This window comes from Prionailurus bengalensis, chromosome E4 (genome assembly GCF_016509475.1).
Source record: "Prionailurus bengalensis isolate Pbe53 chromosome E4, Fcat_Pben_1.1_paternal_pri, whole genome shotgun sequence".
In the NCBI taxonomy this organism is placed as follows: domain Eukaryota; kingdom Metazoa; phylum Chordata; class Mammalia; order Carnivora; family Felidae; genus Prionailurus; species Prionailurus bengalensis.
The window spans coordinates 16,890,156-16,912,935 of record NC_057360.1 but is presented as its reverse complement, the minus strand read 5'-3'; the positions used below and the strand labels follow the sequence as shown (position 1 = coordinate 16,912,935).

The 22,780-nt window shown below is 50.2% G+C and overlaps 1 protein-coding gene across 2 annotated transcripts in view; it reads right to left on the bottom strand.

Annotated features, from left to right (window-relative positions):
* Positions 1–5,349: 5,349 nt before the first annotated feature.
* The window catches only part of TNN (tenascin N), a 64,359-nt gene continuing 46,928 nt past the window's right edge, over positions 5,350–22,780 (bottom strand). For both annotated transcript variants that reach the window (XM_043567717.1, XM_043567716.1), the window contains exons 18-19: positions 8,511–8,674; positions 5,350–6,219 (exon numbers count right to left, since the gene is read on the bottom strand). In XM_043567717.1, coding sequence (XP_043423652.1) covers positions 6,079–6,219; positions 8,511–8,674 — 305 coding nt within the window. In that variant the 3' untranslated portion in view covers positions 5,350–6,078. The remainder of the gene's footprint in view (positions 6,220–8,510; positions 8,675–22,780) is intronic.

The window sequence follows — 22,780 nt, the reverse complement described above, 5'->3', positions numbered from 1 at the left end:
AATTTCATCATACACTGCACGGTCTACAGTATTACCAAAACTCCCAATTTGCAATTGTGATGGATGGGGTAGGTACTCACCCTTGCCTCAGCCTCTTCTCCACACCAAGCCACCCTGCGTGACAGCGCCCCCTGGTGGCCAAATCAAGAAAGACTTTGAATCAACATCTTCCCACCTTCCTGGGAGTGTTTCCTTACTGGTCTTCCAACTAAATGGGCTCAGGACTCACTGGGTTTTATGTGACGCTGACAAATATGTCAGGGTCAAAATCGTCATGCCCATTTGACAGATGAGGGATTTTCATAACTCTAAGTCTTAATTGTCATTACAAACAAATTTGGGGTGAAATGTTCCGTGTGTTACATCACTGCCTCTAAGAAAGCTTCCCTAACCACACAAGTCTTCTGGATCACAGTAAGATCAGACTATGTTGCACTGTGGGTGTTCCCATCTTCCCACACTTCCCTGCCATCCCCTCATTAGAATAAGCCTTTGTGAGGCCTGAAGAGTAACTACGTCACTCACCACCCTATCTCCAATAACTAGTGCATCCTATATGCTCAATAATGCGTTGACTGGGGGAAAAGGGAAAGGAAAAGAGATCACTGGGGGGTTTCTTACAAGTGCAGATTCCCAGTCCCTCTGCCCTTCTGACAGATTTGTTAAGTCAAGGGTGAGTCCAGACAACCCGCACTTCTAACAAGCACTCTATGTAATTGCCAGCGGTCCCTGACCCACACCTTGAGAAATATTAGCTACTCAGAACACAAGAAAATCCTACGTTCAAACAAGATTGCAAACTACTGCAGCCCATGACTTCCCCTCTCTGCCTCCTTGAGATCTGTAATCACGTATCACATTAAGGGTTCTAACGGGTACTTTAGTAAAGAAACTAGTATAACTCCACTTACCTCAGAGTTTTCCCAAGTTTATTTGACCACTAAACCTCTTCTTTTAGGAGATCTGGAGGAGCAAGGATTCTGAGGAATATCATTTTGGAAATGCTGCCATGGAGGGTTCACGTACAGCTCAATTCATATCATCCCCAAGGAAACCCTTTCCAAAACATAGACGGATCCCCCTTTACCTTCATTAAGCTTTTCTTTCCCACTCTGCCTTTTCTCCTTTGTCCGTTGGTTAGCTGTAATAATCCCATTGGTGGCTATCCATAGCACATACACCTTAGAGCTGGCTAGGGATACACCTCTATCGGGGGGGAAAAGAGAGGGGGGCGAGGGGAGAGAGGGAGGGAGAGAGAGAAGAAAGAAAATCCAAACGTTTTGATTGAAGTTATCAAGACTAGAGATCCAAGCCCTCTTACCATTCCAGAGTGTTATATATTATGTAAGAGTGCTTTCGGTATCTCATTTGATTCTTGCAGGGAGTACCTCGGGGACTGATGTCATTTCCATTTTATAAACGAAGAATATGAGGCCCACAGAAGGTAAGTAACTCACCCAGACCCGAGATGGAAACCAAAGTCTTCAGAATCCCATCCTAGTGACCCTTCACACACCAGCCATCATGATCCAGCCTAATCGGATTTGGGTTCCTCAAAGACTTGTTAACTTGCGATACCTACTTTGAGTCAGAAACCTTTTGAACACAATCAAGAGCTATGCCCACAAGGCTGTAGAGCACCCAGATGTCTCCTTCAGGTGCTCCACAGCAAGCCTCACCTGCCTCCTTAGCCTTGTCTAATTAAACCTGATTTTTTTCACTTACACAAATAAAGAACCGTTTCCACTCCATTTTGTTTCCTTCCCTTGTTTAAATAACAACACTGCAATACCAGTGGTTTCTATTTCTGTCATCATACATGCCCTGAAATTGGTCTGCACTATGGAATAAACAGGCATTTATGGGCTAACCTGGGAACTAACTTCTTTATATAACGTGGCAAGTGGAATTCAACCCACTCCACATTTCCCCCACAGAAACAACCGACTAACAGAAGGACTTTGGGAAGTGGATTTAATTACACACTAGGAACTGCCTAAATCTCTTCCAGGGGTGCCCCCTTCACCTTTCATCGTGCCAATGGATCCATCTTCTTGTCTCAGCAACCGGCCGGGTAGACCAGGTCAGGGGACAGAGTCTAGGTTTCAGTAGGTAACCTCTTCAGGGTGTTTCCCAGTTACCTGTTTTTTGCATTAGGCCAACAGCAACACTACCTGCACAACCACCAAGCACGGGCTGGATGCTGAGCCGTACCCCATAAGCTGATTCCTCAGGCCATGTTACCCAGGAAGGAAGAAAAGGAAGAACCTCAGAACACCCCTTCAGAGAGGATTGGAAAATGGCCTTGAAGGGAGATGCTCCCAATGGGACAACACTGCCATCTGCTGGCCTGACTGGGTACAGCATGTCTGCTGCAGAGGGCTGCGGGCCCTGACCGGGTTGATCTGCACTCTTTATTGACAGAAACTCCTTCCTGATCCTTTTCACTGCCCTGGTGGAAGGCTTAAGGGAAGGATTTGGAAATTTTTTTTAGCAGAGGATTTCTTCCAGCAAATGACTGCGTTTTGCCTAGAGCTTTCCGTTATTTATACTTGTTTTGCCTCCTGCTCTGCTGTTTGTCTCCTCGTCCACGAATTCTCTTTTCATGCACCACACCTGGTCCTTGTTCTTCCTGACATCCCCTTGCTCAGAATCCCTTGAGTCATTCTTAGTCCTTCTCCCTGGCTCATTCAGCATTTTCTGGCTTTACTGATCCTTGAATCCCTGAGAGTTCTAAGTTAAAAGGCAGAGCTTGTGATGCCTTGTGACAAACAAACTCTGGGGCCCTGTTCCCAGAGAAAAAACCAGCTCTAAACTCAGCCATGACAGGATTCTTCCCTTGCCTTTACCACCCAGCCCCCTCAGTTCCTGCTGATTCTTCCTCCTAAATATCTCTTTAATCTGTGCCCTCTCCCCCGTCCCACCATTTCTGCCACAGACCAAGAGAGCCATTACCTGTTTTCTACTGCAATAGCCGTAACCTGTCTGTGATTCTCCACCCTCTCCTAGGAGCTTCCCTCAACAGCTCCCCACCATTCTCTATCCTGCCTCCAGACAGATATTTTCAAAATGCAAGCTTAACTGTCAGTGTGACTGCAAGATTCAAACACCGCTGAGCGACCTCTGCTGTCCGACTCGTTCATCCTAGCAGAGGTTGTCAGGACTGGTTGCATGTTAGCTTTGAAAGGCTCCAGGCACAGGGCTCAGCTGAGACCCACTGAGGCAGAGTCCCTGGAGGTTAAGCGGGCACCGAGCTGAGAACCAGCACTCACGCGGCCAAGTGTCCCTGCCATCTCTCTAGCCTCCCCATCAATCACTCCTCTCCCTCCCTCACCCATGCCACACCCCACCCATTCCCATCCTTGCCACCAAGTTCCCTTTTCCCGAGGTGTCCTGCCCCCCTCGGGCCTCTCTTCCCTCCCTGACACACTCAGACTTCTTCCTACCTGACCTAATGCTGATGTCACGTCCTTGACACTTGCTCCACAGTGACAGTCCATACCCCTGTTGACTCATTCACCCCGACGTGCTACCGGCTGCCCTGGTTTGTCCCCACAGCTGTCCAACCATCAGCACCATGCCACGGGCTGCTGGAGGGCAGGGCCTGTGCTCTGTCCATGACCGCTTAGCTAGCAGTTTGCGTGGGACAGAAGACAGCTTGGGAGCTTTAGCACGTGCTTGGTACTTCCGTCCTTGCTTCTGCCCTCCTGCCTGGTTTGCAGCCTGGCCCTGCGGTGACAGACTTTGTCTTCTCTGGTTTGTCCCAAAGGGCAGGGATTGCCCCTGAAGATTCAAAACCCTGATGGCTCATAATCTGACTCTGAGGAAAATGGCCTCTGCAGAGCAGGTTTGTGCAGGAACCCATTCCCAGGGGCGGGGGCTGCCAGAGCTGGTCTCATTCCAGTGAGGCCAGGCACAGACATTTAGGGCTAGAACGTTCTCCTCGGTCAGATGAACAGCCTTTAAAAATGAGCTCATCCCGACTTCTTCTCTGCCCCATGGAGAACCCTTAAGGGTCAGCTGAGGTTTCCCCTGCCAGTCCTCCGGGCAGCACGGCTCCCACGGCAGTTTCCAGGTCCCGGCAAGTCCTCATCTTGGCCAGTGGTGGAGAAATGCTGCGGTCAGGGGACACAGAGGTTGGGGGGGGGGGGGGGGGCATCACACGTCCAGAGCAGAGAGACCAGCAGCAGGCGACCCCTACGCCAGAGCTTACTCCAAGAGTGGTCAATCTGGCGGCAGCCCCAGCCCAGACCTACTGAGTCACAAGACCTAAGGATGAGGCCCAGCAACCTGCGCTCTACCCAGCACGTTTACCAAGCATTCACCAACCCACGTGGGGAATTTTTGCCCGCCACGCACCAGCCCCAGCTCTGAGTCACCCCGAGGTTCGGTCCACTGCGTCCACTGGGTTGAGCGCCAGGCTCCTGAATCGCCAAGGTGAGGGCGGGACTAGTGCCGTTTCTTCGCTTCCGCGGCACCAGTACTTACAGCAGAAGCTGGTTCGTAACGGGTCTCCGTCAGCTTTTGTGGAACCAATGAGAGTGAACGAATGAATGACAGTCCACACGCCGTCTGGCTTGCTCACCTCTGTGTCTCACCTGTGTCCCCCTCCCGCCCAGGGCACAGCACACACCCTGGCGAGAAGCAGGCAGACACACACTCTCACCGAATTCCTGTTTAGACCGCCCTCACCAGATCTAGCAGCACTGCGGCATTGTGCGTATGGGGGGGCGCGGGCAGTGCTGAAAGCCTACAAGGGGGACATAACCCGTTTGGGGCATACAGCTTGGCCTTCGGCCGGAGGTTAAACCCTGGACAACCTGAGGCAGTGAACAACTCCCCGGGCCTGGGGCGGCGCTGAAGCTTTTAGGGCACATGCCTCCGCTCCCACTCATCTCATCTCTCCAGGTTCCAAATACACGATTCGCCGTCTCGCAAGTATGAAACGGCAGGCCGACCGCATTCCGTGGTGATGCACAAGTTGTACCTTCACATGCACTTGGGTTGAATTTAGAATTCAAGCGCACTGATGTGAGTTAAATAACACAAGGCAAATTTTTTAAAAACCAGGTGTTGTTTTTTTTCTTGACTCAGAATGTAAGTTACTTTTAATAATGATCACTGACTTCGCTACAGAGAAACTTTCCAAAGGGGTAGGAAAGTAAACCCAAAGGACCCGACCTGTCAAGTGCCTGAGCAAACAAGAAGCTTCTGCTGGGCACCTTCAGAACACCTACAGGCCCAACAGTGTGGGGGCCCAAGGAAAGGGGCAGGGCTGAAGACTTGAGGGCATGAAAGAGAGTCACTGAAGAGTCTTTGGGAGGGACCAATCACCAAAGAGTCCAGTTATTTAAAGCTGAAACGAGTGAGAATTTATTCACAACATATGCAGATCTCTGAAAGTGATTATGCAAATATGTGGGAAGGGGGAACTTGAAAAGGGGGGTAACATGGAAGCTTGGTTCCCAGCCTGCTGGATACTGGTCACAACTTAGCTCGATGTGAATCAGTCTTGGTCCCTTTGTTCTTTCTCCTGATCTAGCATTTTTTAAACAGGTGAAGATTTATACCTTTTTCCTCAAATCCCAGTGGTCATGGGAGGTAACAAGCATCAGATTACGTTAAGCTCCTTGGTCATCAAATAGAACCCCTCCTTGGTACAGCTTTCTAGAGAAAAGATACACACACACACACACACACACACACACACACACACACACCAACTGGTGAAGTGCTAGATGATTCTTTTCCCTTCCCCCTACTCCCCAATCCCATATATTTGCTACTGAAGACAGACTGACGAACTTGCAGTCCGGTGTTCTTTCTCATATATACTATTGTGTTGATTTGCAGGTCCCCAATACAGATGGGCAGAAATGCAGGTGACAGAGACCTGTGTGGTCTGAAGTTTGGTCACACACTTTGTCCTGGAGGTTACCCAGCCATCTCAGAAACCAGAGGCCAGGAGTATCCCTCAAACTTCCATTAACCAGTCACCACTACCCACCTTGCCCCAAGCCTACATAGCCCCAACCCTGGGCTGGTCTTGTCTCGTGTGATGACTGTTCAAATAGGCCATCAGAACATTCTCGAATTTTCTCCTAGTGTCCGCTTCTTTCTGTCCAGGACGTGCTCTCCACTGTAGCCATGAGGGCGGATTTTCAACTCCACATAAGGAATGGAGAATTCATGTCCTTTCCATGGCTCCCAGTTCACCCCCTACATAGGAAGAAAGAAAGAAAGAAAGAAAGAAAGAAAGAAAGAAAGAAAGAAAGAAAGAAAGAAAGAAAGAAAGAAAGAAAAAAAGCCAACATCAAGAAAAGGCACTAGGGAGGAGGGTGGGATGGGTTAAGGTACAAGGTACAAAGGAACGCTTCTTTGCAGGGAGGGGAGGGGAGGGGAGGACCACACCCTCTCTGCTTAAGGAAGACAGGTGGTTACTGGGGTAGTTATGATAAGGGAAGTACAGCTGAATCTAGAAACATGTGCCCTCCCTGTTGGGATGAGCACTGGGTATTGTTGTATGGAAACTGACTTGATAAATTATATTTAATATAAAAAATTAAAAACTAATAAAAAAAAATAGAAATGTATGCCCTCTGCTGGGCAGCTGAAGTTAGGCTGATGACTCAGAAGCCCCCACCACCTCCACCTGGTGGTTGGATAGGGTGTGAGGATAGGGTGTGAGCCCAGGGGGCCGGGGAGCCCGAGGCAGCAAAGCTAACACAGGGTCAACCTGGCCAGCAACAGGCACAATATCTTTGCCTCACTCTTTTCCTTTCCAAAAAATTAAAGGCAAAAATAAACATATTAATTGGCCAATCGTGTAAAATCATTTTCAATTTAAACTGTTTAGATACTAGCTCTGGGGTAACGAATAGCCTGCTGAAAACTAAATTTCATTTTATGTCTTTTGACTGGTGAGCGTAATAATATTTAATTCACTTAATAACCTTGCAACCTGGCCAATAAAGAGCCCAAGTGACCAATTTTATGTATTTTAATTTGTGAGGTAAATAATAAACAAGAAGCTAAATGCCTTGCAGACTGTGAAAAGCACATTAACCAGATGAATGTCTTTTATTAGCAAATATGGGGATGGTTTAGGGCATGCTGGCTGCTCATTTCAAATATTTGATCTCTGATCACAGGCTTTCCTGAGTCAGCCCACATGCTGCCACCATGATTCATGGACCCACCCTCCTTGGCCTCCCTGGGGGAACATTTCTTCTTCCCTTTGAAAAATCACACAAGGATTGGGAGCCCCCCCTGCCTGTCTGGTCAGGGCCAAAGTAATCAAACTGTACCTGGACTTGAGATGAGCTAATATTTACAGTGACACCGGTTATAAGGTAAGTTCTGGGGAGCGGTGGCTTCCTGAAGGCTAGAATAGACCCAGGGTGGGAAGTTAGAAACCCAAGGTGGGGAGGAGCTCATGGCAACAAGACGCCATTTTCAAGAAGATGTGTGGGAGCAGTCAGGAGATGCCTGGCAAGGAGTCGAGATGATGTCCACGGGTCATGGAGGTTTGAGAAATCACTGGTAGGAAAGTTTCAGAGCAAGGAAGGGGAGAGGAGCCATCAAGAACTCTCAGTCCTGGGTGCACCTCCTGAAATGGAGAGAGAAGTTTAGCACAACACTCTGGGTAGACTCTGAGTGGCTCTGGATGAAGTGGACCCAAAAGTGGGTCAGATCAAAGACAGAAAAAACTTGTTTTCCTGGTGATCAAAGGACTTAAGGCAAATAGTTGTGGTTTCACTGGGAGAACAACTAGAAAGAATTCTGAAGTTATGAATAGAATGTTAGTTCCCACCTGCCCCCAAGGCATATGTTGAAGTCCTAACCCCCAAAGTGGTAGTCTCTGGAGGTGGGACCTTGGGGAGGTAATCAGGGTTGATGAGATCATGAGGGTGGGTCCCCCATGATGGGATTAGTGCCCTTGTAAGAAAAGGAAGAGAGATGAGAGCTCTGTCTCTCTCTCTCTCTCTCTCTCTCTCTCTCTCTCTCTCTCTCTCTCTCTCCACCATAGGAGGACACAGTGAAAAGGCCACCATCCTCAAGACAGAAAGAGAGCTTTCACCAGGAACCGAATCGGCTAGCAGGCAACTTGATCGTGGACTTCCTAGCCTCCAGAACTGAGAAACAAATGTGTCTCGTTCCAGCCACCCAGCCCATGGTATTTTGTTACGAAGACGGTGTCCATGGGTGGCCCGGAAACAGATGGTGCATAATCCATGTCACCTGTCTCTGTCCAGCAGTGGGCAGCCTGAGCTCCCACCCACCTACACTAAGTTTGCAGCTCTGGTGGGAATGCAGAGTGGGGAAGGGCTACAGCGGGTGGGCAGGGGAGGCCTTGGCCTCCAGGCCATAGAGCCTGGAGAAGAAGCCCCACTGCCCCGACTGAGAGCATCAGAAGGAGAGAGGTAGCCAAACCAGCGTGGAGAGTGTCGCTTTGGGAATGCAAAGCTTTGGGCAGAGCTTGGAACAAAAAAAGTGCACCTGTCGCCTACCTCACTGTGTTTGGTCTCCCCGTATCTGCCGTTGGGGTTGGCCAAGTGGCAGTTCTTATACCACCAGCCACCATGATGTGTCAGGGCACAGTTGCTGAGGGCAATATCGTTGTCTCTGTCAAAAGTTGTAAACTTCCATCCGTTGTGGTAAGTAAGAGCATCCCCTGTGGGAGAGGAGAGATAATGGGTGAACGGTGAAGTTCGGCCGCTGAGATGGTGATGGAACTCTGGGCTCAGCAGGACAATCTCTGGGCATGAAAACGCCAAAGATCTGGCCATTTATGTCACAGGTAAATCACTTGTCTCTGAAAACGGCCAAGGTGAGGACATGATACAGATGAAGAGATTCTCCTTCCTGGCCTGTCACCCAAACTTCAGGCCTGTTTCTCCAATAGCTTCCAACAGCTTGCTCCCTTCCAGCATTTTCACTCAGAGGCTACACAGTCACGTAAAATAACCAAACATCTGAAACCAAACTTGTCGGCTCTCCTCCCAGCACCTGACCACCCCTCTCCCATATTCCCTGCCCTCACTCGGCCATCCTCTTAGCCACCCCAGTCTCGAACTCCGAGCCACATTTGCCAATCCCATGTACCCCTCTACGGAGCCCTTCTTCCTGAGGATCACTCACAGATGGCCTCACTCCCGGGGCTGCCACACGGCCTGCTCTCCTCTCCTCGGGCCTGCATCAACACGACAGCCCTCCCGGCCTTCCTGAAGCATTAAGTGTCCACTTTCATGCTCTCAGGTCAATGTCCTTCCCACCACCCACGACAGGGAAGGAGCCGCTCCTCCTTGCTTTGCTTTGCAGCCTGTAATTTGGCTTGTACCCTTCGCACCATCTCCTGGCCCGCTGTCCCCACAGGCACACACGGCTTGTGCAGCAGACAGGTCTGCCCTCCACACCTCTGCCCTCCCCGGTCCAACTCCTAAACGCCCCTCAAAGCCCAGCTGGACCCCACTCCTGAGGAAGGGTCGGTCTCCTTAATAATCCTCCCACACCCCCTCCCAGCACACACTCCCGAGTTTCCCAGGCCCTCCTGGCACATATATACAGTTCGGTGCTTCATTACATCCTGTCTGGAAATCCGCTTGAATCATCTGACTTGTATTTCTACCATTTCCCCCATGGTATGTATCATCTTTGTATCAGTTTAATTCTTAATTCAGCTCATAAAAGGTGACAAGGGCCTGAATCAATCCTAAGTTGTGTTCCTATCATGACAACACTTAGGTTTTCATCTGACCCCTGAGCCACCGACCACCTTCACATCCGTATCCTCCCCCTCTGTCCCCACGCCAGCCTACAAGGTGGGCCAGGCAGCCGGCAGTCCCATGAGGAGACAGACTCACAGAGGTTAGACTCTGGGGACTTGTCAAGGTCCCACTGTCCCCAGATAGTAGGGCCGGGACTCAAACCTCAGTCCTCAGATTCCCAGTCCAGGGTCCTCCCTGACACACCAACTTGCCTGCGGCTGCCTTATTTCAGTAGAGACCTTTAATTACTCGAACCAGAGCAGGCCGTCTCTGGTTCTCCCGGTGTGGCCCCTGGACCAGCAGCATCAGCAGCACCTGGGAATTTGTTAGAAAGGCACATTCTCAGCTCCACCCCCACCCCGGATCCACAGAACCAGAAACTCCGAGGCAGTACCCGCCTGCAGTCTGCATTTTAACAAGCTCTTCTGAGGACAACAAGCCCTTCAGAACGTCGGTCTGCAACTTCCTTCATTTATTCAGGAACCATGAGAACACCTGCTGGGCCCAGCACCAAGCTCAGCTCTGGGAAAACAGATGGAGGAGGTCCCCGCCCTCAAGAACTTAGTTGGGGGAGGAAGGGGGCAGATGTATGTGAAGAGTTAACAACACATTATGAAAAGGGAAGGTCCCAGATTGTCCCAGATTGTCCGTCTGACTTTGCAGCTTGAACAATGGCTCCTTGATGGCTTCCCCAGCGAAAGCAGGGGAGTGAGAGCAGGGGACACAGGCCATTCCTGCTAAGACAGCGGAAGGGCCCCTGCCCCCAAGAGTTTCCTCCAACTGAGGAAAGGCGTGTAGTCGCTGGAGTCGTACACATCTCTCTCCCCTTCAGCTCTCTAGCAGACAGTTAACTACAGCTTAAAATAACACGCGATGGCTCCCTTGGTGACACTCTTTTAATGAGCTCAGCTTACCGAACGCGCGTCTAAAGTTCCTAGAGCTGTTTCCTAAGAATCTGTGCGGAGGCTGTTTCTTAACGATTTGTTCACAGTTATCGAACCTTAGGCACTGGGATCAAGGAAAGCGAAGCAGGTTTCGGACTAAGTGTGGCAGTTTATTCCAGGATGGATTTGCTCCCTTCCAGAAAATGAAGCCATGCTGATGTTCAGAGCATGGACAGCGAGGATAGTCATGAATCAAGAAATTGCTTTGCTCTGGTCGTCAGGCCCCAGCCAACACGGTGTTCTGATCTATTAAGCTTATCTCCCTAAGTAAGATAAAGTAGAAAAGCCAGTGGTCGTCAGACCCTCTCTCTTCTATCAGAGTTTGAGGAGAAAACATTGGATGAGAAATAAGCAGCCTTAACTTCTAGTACAATGGCTTTGGGTGGGCGGCTGGCTCCCCTCAGGAGGTGCGTGTGGGGTTGGTGGTGAGAGGCCTGAGAAAGTTAAAACTTAAAGGCCTGAGAAAATTAAAACTTAAAAGCTTAAGTTACGGGAAAACTGAAACCTAACCAAGCTTAACCAGCTTGTTCCGCTTCTGTACAATTGCTTGGCGCTCCCATGTATTTCTGATCAATCATAGTTGCCTGGCACAACCGTATATTCTTGATCAACCATTGTTACTTGGCACATCCGTGTATTTCTGATCAATCATAGTTGCCTGGCACAACTGTGTATTTCTGATCAACCATTGTGACTTGGCACAACTGTGTATTTCTGATCAACCATTGTGACTTGGCACAACTGTGTATTTCTGATCAACCATTGTGACTTGGCACATCCGTGTATTTCTGATCAATCATTGTTGCTTGGCACATCCGTGTATTCCTGATTTCCCCATGACTTGTTTGTACCTGTCTATAAAAGGGGTGTAAAAACTTCTCTCAGGACCTCTCGTCGTCACCGGCAACGAGTGCGCGGAGGTCCAGGTTCGAACCTGCAATAAATGACCCTTGCTGCTTAGCTTTGACTCTGGACTCTGGTGGTTCGTTTTTGGGGGTCCCTTAGACTCTGGGCGTTTCATTTGGTGCATTGGCCGGGAAGGCCCCCCCCCCAAACCCACCAGACCCCAAGTCAACGGGTCATTTCTGAGACCGATCAGTAAGTGAGCTGGCTCCGTCTGTGTCTGAGTCTGTTGTCTGTTCATTTCTGGCTCTCCCGCGCGGGATCTGTATCAGTGACTGACCTAGCCCTGGCGGACGCGCTATAGGGAAGTCAGTCGGGACCAGTAGGAGACGTCCTCTGGCTCCCGTCTGGGGCACTATTTTGGCCCATCAGAACTCTTTGTTCGGGTTAAGGACACCCGTTCTGTATCTGGTCTCTACTCTAAGGCACCTTTTGTTTGCCGCCGCGCTTGCGATTTAACTTGTCTCCTCTCCCCTGCAGGAATATCCAACTCGCTTCCGGAACCTAAACTAATTTAGCCCATTTATTCTTTACCTATACAGGCTATGGGACAAAACCAGAGTACACCTCTCTCCCTCCTTCTAGCTAATTTCAAAGATGTTCAGGCTAGAGGCCATAACCTAAGCCTGGACATCCGCCGGCCGAGACTCATCACTTTCTGCCGGTCTGAGTGGCCCACTTTCGGGGTGGGCTGGCCTACTGAGGGCACTTTTTATTTGCCTATAGTTGCCAAGGTAAGGGCCAAAACCCTCCGGCCAGGAGAGGAGGGCCACCCAGACCAGGTTCCCTACATCCTCGTCTGGCAAGACCTTATTGAGAACCCTCCACCCTGGATGTCCCCCTTCCTTTCCTCAGGGTCCTGTAAGATTCTCGCGGCACGCTCCACTGACCCAACCAAGCCGCGAACCCCCTCAGCACCCCTACATCCCATATTGCCTGATAGCCAGGACCTACTATCCCTGGACCCCCCACCCTATCTACCCCCTCCCCTTGCACCCCAGGCCCTACCCGCAGCGGCCGCCCCACCAGCTGCCCCGCTGGTCGCCCCTCAAGGGGAACCGGGGGGGCGGGAAGCGGCAGTTGTGCCAGAACCGGGGAGGCTACAGGCAGCGGCAGCACCTAGCCCTATTGCAAATGTAATCAACCATGAAGGGCCAGCCGGCCGAACCCGAGGGCGCACCCAGCGTGAGCCAAGCCCTCACATCCCCGACTCCACTGTAGCCTTACCCCTGCGGGAAATAGGACCCCCCGATGAAACGGGCAATCCCCGACTCCAGTATTGGCCCTTTTCCACCAGTGACCTTTATAATTGGAAAATTCAAAACGCTCGGTTTTCTGATAACCCTAAAGATCTTATAGCCCTCCTAGAGAGCATAATGTTTACCCACCAGCCTACCTGGGATGACTGCCAACAGCTTTTGCGAATCCTGTTTACCACAGAGGAGAGAGAGAGAATTCAACTTGAAGCACGGAAGCTGGTCCCCGGGGAAGATGGTCAACCCACTGTTAACCCTGACCTCATTAATGCAGCATTTCCCCTAACTCGGCCTGATTGGAACCACAACGCGGCAGAAGGTAGGGGACGACTGCTCATTTATCGCCAGACTCTAATGGCGGGTCTCCGGGCTGCAGCACGCAAGCCCACCAATTTGGCCAAAGTATACTCGGTAGTACAAGGTAAGACAGAGAGCCCTGTCACCTTTTTAGAGAGATTAATGGAAGCCTTTAGGCAGTATACTCCCATGGACCCTGAGGCTCCTGAAAATCAGGCTGCTGTTGTAATGTCGTTTGTAAACCAGGCTGCCCCTGATATCAAAAAGAAACTCCAAAAATTAGAGGATTTAGAGGGAAAACAGATCCAGGATTTACTCCGCATTGCTCACCGAGTATATAATAATCGGGACGCTCCAGAGGACAAGCAGCTCAAAGCTACCAGGGAAATGACTAAAGTTTTAGCCGCCATAGTTCAAAAGGATCAAGGGCCCACAGGAGAACAAAAAACTCGCCCTCCTAGGCTCCCCCTAGACAAAGACCAATGCGCCTACTGTAAAGAAAAAGGACATTGGATTCGTGACTGTCCCAAAAAGAAGCAACTGCGCTCAGGGTCAAAGCAATGGCAAACCAGCGCGGCCCCCATCCTATTTACCCAGAACTCAGAATAGGGGGGACGGGGTTCGGACCCCCTCCCCGAGCCCAGGGTAATCCTACAAGTGGAGGGGACTCCTGTGCAATTCCTTGTGGATACAGGAGCACAGCATTCAGTACTCACTGACCCTCACGGAAAAATCTCTGATAAGTCGTCCTGGGTCCAAGGAGCTACAGGGACAAAAAAATATCCTTGGACCACCCAACGAACAGTGGATCTAGGGACAGGAAGGGTAACCCATTCCTTTTTGGTCATCCCAGATAGTCCCTGCCCCTTACTGGGAAGAGATCTCCTCACAAAAATGGGAGTTCAAATTCACTTTCAGCCCGGAGGGCCTAAAGTAACTGACTCCCAGGACCAACCTACCTCGGTCCTCACCATACGACTGGAAGATGAATATCGGCTTCACCAAACTCCACCCTTCCCGGAACAGGATATTAGCTACTGGCTCCACTGGTGTCCCGGAGCCTGGGCAGAAACCGGGGGAATAGGGCTGGCAAAACATCGTCCCGCTCTATTCATAGAAGTTAAGCCAGGGGCTGACCCCGTGAGGGTCAAGCAGTACCCCATGTCAGCAGAAGCCAGGCTGGGCATTACCCCACACATCTGCCGCCTCCTTGACGCCGGTATCCTTAAGCCATGCCATTCGGCATGGAATACCCCATTGTTGCCTGTGCGCAAGCCTAATGGTGGAGATTATCGGCCAGTACAAGACCTAAGAGAGGTCAACAAACGGGTTATGGACATACACCCTACCGTGCCCAACCCTTATACTCTTCTCAGTACCCTCAGCCCAGACAAACGATGGTATACTGTTCTTGATTTAAAGGATGCCTTCTTCAGCCTGCCCTTGGCCCCCAAGAGCCAAGATATCTTTGCATTCGAGTGGGCGGACCCGGAAAGAGGCATAAATGGACAACTCACCTGGACCCGACTTCCACAAGGATTTAAAAACTCCCCTACCCTATTTGATGAAGCCCTCCACGAAGATTTAAGTGAGTACCGGAAATTAAACCCAAATGTGTCTCTCCTACAATATGTAGACGACCTCCTTGTTGCAGCTGAGACCCGAGAAGCCTGCCTCGTGGGGACAAAAAACCTCCTACAGACGCTGGAGAGCCTAGGGTACCGCGCGTCCGCTAAGAAGGCCCAAATCTGCAAGTCTGAGGTAATATATCTGGGGTACTTACTAAAAGGAGGACAAAGATGGCTCACTGATGCTCGGAAAGAGACTGTCCTCCGCATCCCGCGACCCAACACGCCTCGCCAGGTGAGAGAATTCCTAGGGTCTGCGGGATTTTGCCGATTGTGGATCCCAGGTTTTGCTGAAATGGCCAAACCCCTGTACGCAGTTTCTAAAAACCAACCATCGTTTGAATGGTCTGCGGAAGCTGAGCAGGCATTCCAACAGATAAAAAGAGCCCTCCTATCGGCCCCAGCTCTAGGACTGCCCGATATCTCTAAACCTTTCCACTTATATGTGGATGAGCACAAGGGCATAGCTAAGGCAGTGCTGACCCAGCATTTAGGTCCATGGCCCAGACCAGTGGCCTATCTCTCAAAGAAACTGGACCCTGTAGCCGCAGGATGGCCCCCTTGTCTCCGAATAATAGCGGCTACAGCCCTAATGGTTAAAGATGCCGATAAGCTGTCCCTGGGTCAAGAGTTACATGTCACCACACCCCACGCCATTGAAGGAGTACTCAAGCAGCCCCCCGATAGGTGGATGAGCAATGCTCGGATGGTCCACTATCAGGGACTCCTGTTAAATCCTTTGCGGATCACATACACCCCTCCCCGAACTTTAAACCCAGCCTCGCTGCTACCCGACCCTGACATGGACTCCCCGCTCCATGACTGTGCAGACATCCTAGCACAGATTCATGGAACAAGGGAAGACCTACAGGACCAGCCATTACCTGATGCTGAGGTCACCTGGTTTACTGACGGAAGCAGCTTCGTCCATCAAGGGCAGAGGTATGCAGGGGCAGCAGTGACATCTGAGACTGAAGTGATATGGGCAGAGGCTCTGCCCCCAGGGACTTCTGCCCAAAGGGCAGAACTAATTGCATTAACCCAAGCATTAAAAATGGGGCAGGACCGCAAAGTGACTATATATACAGACAGCCGGTATGCCTTTGCTACGGCCCACATACATGGGGCAATATACCGTGAGAGGGGACTACTCACTGCTGAAGGCAAAGACATCAAAAATAAAGATGAAATTCTAGCCCTATTGGCCGCTATTTGGGCCCCTAAAAAATTGGCCATAGTACATTGCCCGGGTCACCAAAAAATAACTGATCCAGTCTCTCGAGGAAATAACCTTGCTGACCAGACTGCACGCCAGGTAGCACAAAACCCCATTCAAGTACTCCCTGCGCAGCTACCAGACCCAGGGCCCCGGGATTTACCCCCACAGCCTGAATACTCAGAGGATGATCTTATCTGGATGCGCAAGCTCCCCATGACCCAAGTTACAGATGGATGGTGGAGGGACTCTAGAGACCGCCTTATCCTTCCCGAAAAATTGGGCCATGCCATCCTTACAAAAATACACCACTCTACCCATTTGGGGCCCCGAAGACTTCAGGATCTCCTCAGACAATCCAAACTGGTATTAAGAAACATCTCTGACCAGACGGAAAGGGTTGTGACAGCCTGTTCCACATGTCAACTCCAAAACGCGCACCCACACGTCACAGCTCATGGCCACCGGAAAAGAGGAACCATACCAGGAGCCCACTGGGAAGTGGACTTCACCGAGGTAAAGCCCGGCAAATATGGCTATAAATACTTACTAGTGTTCATAGACACTTTTTCAGGATGGACTGAAGCCTTTCCAACCAAGAAGGAAACGGCGCAGATAGTAGCCAAAAAGATCCTAGAGGAAATCCTGCCCAGGTATGGTTTTCCAGTCATGATAGGGTCAGACAATGGGCCTGCATTCGTCTCTAAGGTAAGTCAGGGATTGGCTTCCATACTTGGGGCAGATTGGAAATTACATTGTGCTTACCGGCCCCAAAGCTCAGGACAAGTAGAAAGAATGAATAGAACATTAAAAGAGACCCTTACTAAATTGACTATGGAGACTGGCGCTAATTGGGTAGAGTTACTCCCCTACGCTCTGTACAGGGTTCGCAACTCCCCATACAAGTTGGGTCTTACACCCTATGAAATCATGTTTGGCAGACCCACACCTATTATACCTGATCTTAAGTCAAACCTCATTCAATTAGACCAAGATAACAGCCTCTTGTCTTCTCTCAGGGCTCTACAGCGGGTTCATGAGGCCGTGTGGCCTAAACTAAAAGAACTGTATGAGGCAGAACTCCCACCCACTCCTCATCAGTATCATCCAGGAGACTGGGTCCTCGTCAAGCGACACCGGCAGGAGAACCTTGAACCCAGGTGGAAAGGACCTCACCAAATCATCCTGACGACTCCCACCGCCATCAAGGTAGATAACCTCCCCACCTGGATTCACCACACCCACGTAAAACCTGTCGACCCGCTGTCTGACCTCGTGGGACACACTGATAAGAATACTACTTGGACTGTAAACCGGAGTAAGAAAAACCCCTTCAAACTAACCTTGCGCCGTGCCTCCCCTAGACATGTTCAGGATAGTAACCCTTGTCCTACTAGCCCTCAACCTTAAACGCCTAGAGGGAGGACTAAATGCCCCCGTTGACAAACGGAAATTATATGAAGTTCTGTATGGAAGGCCCTGTGATTGCAGAGGTGGCATAGTTAAAACCCTTACCCTGCCACATGGTAAAAGACTAATAGCCGGCTCTATAGGAAGGGGTGGTCACTATCAGCGAATATACACTCAAACCCAAGACTGTGGGACCACAATTGCTCACTTAACCCAGACCTATGACATCACAGGACCCCAAAAACAGCAGTGGTTATGTGTTGACAAACCTAAACCCCTTCCCCCCACAGCAGAATGCCCTTGCTCTACTTTCCAGGAGTCGATGCATAGCTCTTGTTATGACTCCTATCAGCAATGTATGGGGCCAGACAATTCCACAACTTACTTTACAGCTATCTTACAGAGTACCAGGGCCGCAAAAGCTAATGATAATAATATGCAACTTCAAGCTGGCTGCCGTGGCTTAGTTGGAGAAGCTGTCTGCTGGAACCCTCGAGCCCCTATACATGTGTCTGACGGCGGAGGACCCCAAGATACTGTCAGACAGATAGAAACACAAGCGAAACTTAAAGAAATTGCAAAACACATGTATCCACAGCTTAATTACCACCCCCTAATTCTCCCTAGGCACGATCCTTATGAGTTAGACCCTCAGACAATGTCTATTCTAGAAGCCACTTTCTTACTCTTAAACATCTCTAACCCGAGTCTAGCCCAAGATTGTTGGCTTTGCCTACCCCGGCGGACTCTCCGACCCATCGCCATCCCCACTGAAATTAATATCAGCATAACCAATGACTGCTTACCTTCTTCCCTACTTGACCCCTTCCCCGTTCAATTCATTAGCCCATTCAATGCCTCGTGCTTTATAAATAACCTAACCTCCCAAAATAATAACATAGATGTAGGAGTCGTATCCCTTGCCCAATGCCATCAGTATGTCATTATTAACTCCTCGCTATGCAGTACCAACACCACCGTTTTTGTCTGTGGAAATAACCAAGCCTACACTTATCTACCTCAGAGTTGGACTGGAGTATGTATCCTGGCCACCTTACTGCCAGATATTGATTTGGTTGCAGGAAAAACCCCCATGCCCATTCCTAGTCTAGATTTTGTAGCTGGCAGGTCCAAACGAGCTGTGGCTGTTATCCCCCTTCTGGCAGGCCTAGGAATTACAAGCGCATTGACTACCGGGACAGCAGGATTAGGAGTCTCTATACACTCCTATCTGCGACTATCTCGGCAGCTAATTAACGATGTCGAAGCCTTGTCAGGGACAATCCAGGATCTGCAAGATCAGCTAGATTCCCTAGCAGAAGTGGTGTTACAAAATAGAAGAGGGTTAGATCTGCTAACCGCAGAACAAGGCGGCATCTGCTTAGCCCTACAAGAAAAATGTTGCTTTTATGCCAATAAATCAGGAATAGTTCGGACCAAAATCAAACAGCTCCAAGAGGACCTCGCACGCCGACGAAAAGAACTAGCCGAGAACCCACTGTGGTCAGCACTCCATGGGTTTCTCCCTTACCTTCTCCCCCTTTTGGGCCCCCTACTAGGCCTCCTCCTCCTCTTTACCGTCGGCCCTATTATATTCAACAAAATAATGAACTTTATCAGAGATAGATTAAACACCATTCAGGTTATGGTCCTTAGGCCACAATATCAGCTTCTTGACATGGAAAGTGAGCTTAATTAGGTAGCACTGTAGGACCCAAGATTGGGTCCTCAGGTACTTGAGAAAGGGGGGAATGAGAGGCCTGAGAAAGTTAAAACTTAAAGGCCTGAGAAAATTAAAACTTAAAAGCTTAAGTTACGGGAAAACTGAAACCTAACCAAGCTTAACCAGCTTGTTCCGCTTCTGTACAATTGCTTGGCGCTCCCATGTATTTCTGATCAATCATAGTTGCCTGGCACAACCGTATATTCTTGATCAACCATTGTTACTTGGCACATCCGTGTATTTCTGATCAATCATAGTTGCCTGGCACAACTGTGTATTTCTGATCAACCATTGTGACTTGGCACAACTGTGTATTTCTGATCAACCATTGTGACTTGGCACAACTGTGTATTTCTGATCAACCATTGTGACTTGGCACATCCGTGTATTTCTGATCAATCATTGTTGCTTGGCACATCCGTGTATTCCTGATTTCCCCATGACTTGTTTGTACCTGTCTATAAAAGGGGTGTAAAAACTTCTCTCAGGACCTCTCGTCGTCACCGGCAACGAGTGCGCGGAGGTCCAGGTTCGAACCTGCAATAAATGACCCTTGCTGCTTAGCTTTGACTCTGGACTCTGGTGGTTCGTTTTTGGGGGTCCCTTAGACTCTGGGCGTTTCAGTGGCGACCCCATAAGAGCCCTGGGTGGGGCCGCTGAGCTGGTTATCACCCATCTTGTCAAAACATCACTCCAAGATCAGCTCTCCTCCTGCACCTCCTGAGTCGGGAAGGATGACCCAGGCAGCTGAGCCACCTCAGACCCCAAGAAGCCATCGACATCACATCCCTTTTAAGTCACACAAGACTGTCTGGACCTTGAACCCTGGGAACAGGAATGGGCCCATGGAAGTGGATGTGTGCCATTTCTAGCTTTCCCTTGTGTCCACGAACCCAACACTTGTTTCGCCTTTAAGTACCAGTATTTAAGGGGCGCCTGGGTGGCTCAGTCAGTTAAGTGTCTGACATTGGCTCAGGTCACCATCTCACGGTTCATGGGTTCGAGCCCTGCACTGGGCTCTGTGCTGACAGCTCAGAGCCTGGAGCCTGCTTCGGATTCTGTGTCTCCTTCTCTCTCTGCCCCTCGTCCATTCACATTCTCTCTTTCTCTCAAAAATAAATAAACAGTTAAAAAAAATCTAAGTACCAGTGTTAAAGAATCTGTTTCAAAGCAAGAAAGGCACTGGCATTTGTGTAGAACAACTCCTCACCGTGGACAGTCAGCATCCCTGGCCCGGGCCCACTGAATGCTGGTGGCATTCCTTAGCCACGCTTCCAAGTGCCCCCAGGGTGTGAACCCATCATCCCTGGTTGGACATCCCCAAGTCTCGTGTCGATGGGATTGAACCCAGCTGTAAATGACGGGTCAGCCCATAGAAGTCGCTCTGCGCCACTCCAAATGTCTGTGTTTTCACCATCACCTCTCCAGAGACGAACAGCGTCTTATAGGCAGAGCTCATTAGATGTCCTCCTGGCCCTGCTCCAAGATCCAGAATCGGAAACTATATTCACCTGGCACTTCCTTGCTGGGCTCTCCTTCACGGGGGAATAACGGGCTCTCTGACAGGACTTCAGGGAAGCAGAAGTCGGGGGCCCACCTGCACAGTGTGAGTCAGAGTGGTCCTGACTGACACGTTTCCCCCAGGGTCCCACATGCCCAATCCTAATCAGAGCTCCAATGGGGACAGCCAGCACATGCACAGAGACATCAAACCCTTCACCTTCTATTTGAGTGCTATGTCCTCTAAACAGCACCTCATCATTTAGGATGTGAGTGGTCAGAAGCTTCCTAAATTTCAAAACTCTCCTGGGGACAAATCAGCCTATACAAGGAAAGCTAAAACTCCACTAAGCCCACCACTCAATTTCAGAGTGTCCAACTAGGAATGGCACGTATGGGGAGACCAGAGTGCTGCCAAAATGTGGTGTGATCTGAAAGTCTCCCGAGGCCTCCTATTAGAAAAGGCATCTTCCGCTGACCAGCACTGTGGGCCTGAACAACCTCAGAATGGCAATTATCCCCTAATCACACTTAAAATGCAAATAGAGTCCCTGGGAGGAGGATCACATTAATTCACGAATATATTGACTCCTTTTCACTCCTTTCCCCATTAGCATCAGTTCATTTCCCGGTTATTTTAGGGCAGGCGTTGGAAAAGGTGTGCGGTAGAAGAGAGGAGGATGGGCGGCCCTCGTGGACAGGCCTGAGTGATGTCCCCAGTTGGGAGCTGGGGGCACTGGGATTCCGGGAGAGATGTAGGAACTCCGCATCTTGTCCAAGGAAGATCCCATGAGTGGAGTCTCCGGAGGCTGGGAATCTTTAGCCCGGCAGACCGACTTGATCTCCACGGTCAGTAGTGAACGGCAAGAAGAAGGAAGACCAGCTATCCTCCATGTGGACTGAGCAGGACAGGAGGGGCCCGAGGGGTCTCAGGGAGCCTGTGATGTGTGCACCCCTCACACCTAATGGTTGGAGATCCAGGAATGAGCCATCAGCAATGTGGTCTGATTTCATCCAGAACTGGGGAAAAGGTAGGCAGAGTGCTGAGTGGTCAAAACAGCATCTCTCCATCCCTCCCCACCCCCCCCCCACCCCCCGATTCGGTTTTATCGTCACAACCCCAGGAAGGTCCATCTGTGTTTCCCAACTATTTTAACTGCCTCGTTCCTATGCCTGCCTTTCACGTTTCGTACTGTACTGTGAGCAGATGAAGTGCAGCGTACCCAACATCCAGAAACTGTATAGCAAGTAGAAAAGGGTTGCCCAGCCTGTTTCACCTGTGGAGACCCCAGACCCCCAGAGAGAAGTGACAGCTCTTCCAGCAATGGTCCGTTTTTTCTTCAAGGATTTTCCCTGAAACACCGCACTTATCTTTGCACGCTCCCCCCACCCACCCCCTCGGAACGCTTGAACAATTCTGCCGTGTCTGTCACCCAAACTCTTCATGCGCTAGTAGGTGCCTACCCCTCCCTCTTTGTCTCCTCCCATGTGCCCATGTCAGTAGACCCACCCCTTCACCGGCCCCTGTGCAAACTCCCTGGGTCTCGGGGACTATCCCCTACACCATGAGACATCCATAACATCACACTGAAAGATCTTGCTAGCAACATCACATTTTAGCAAATGCAAAATTCTTGTGATTAAAAAAAAAAACAAAACAATTAAATTATAAGACCTAAAAGTAACTTTGCATTAGCTACTGGCCACTTCGGATCACACTCCAGAGGCATCTGTTCACAGTCCTCCACCCAGTCCTCCACCGTGAGGGGAGGAGGAGTGGCCTGAGTGGCCTCAGGCTTCAAGGACACACCCAGTACCCTTGCTTCTGCTCGGTCCTTGCTCGCCATGGACTCCCCTGGGCCGGGGGGCCCTTCTTTGTTTCCCATCTAAGTCCCACCCTCTCAGACCCAGCTCCTGCCTCCTGCCCTGGGGGAAGCTCCCTTCAACAGCCTCGGCGCGTACCCACCTTGTCGCATCCTGTAGCTCCTTATTCTCCTCACCACTAGGTGACACTTGGCAAAAGTTACTTTATATTATTACTTATCTATTTACATGACCGCCTAAGGGGAGCAACCAGGTCCTATAGAGTCAGTGGATCCAGCTGGTAACACATCCCTACAGAGTCACACCAAAGTC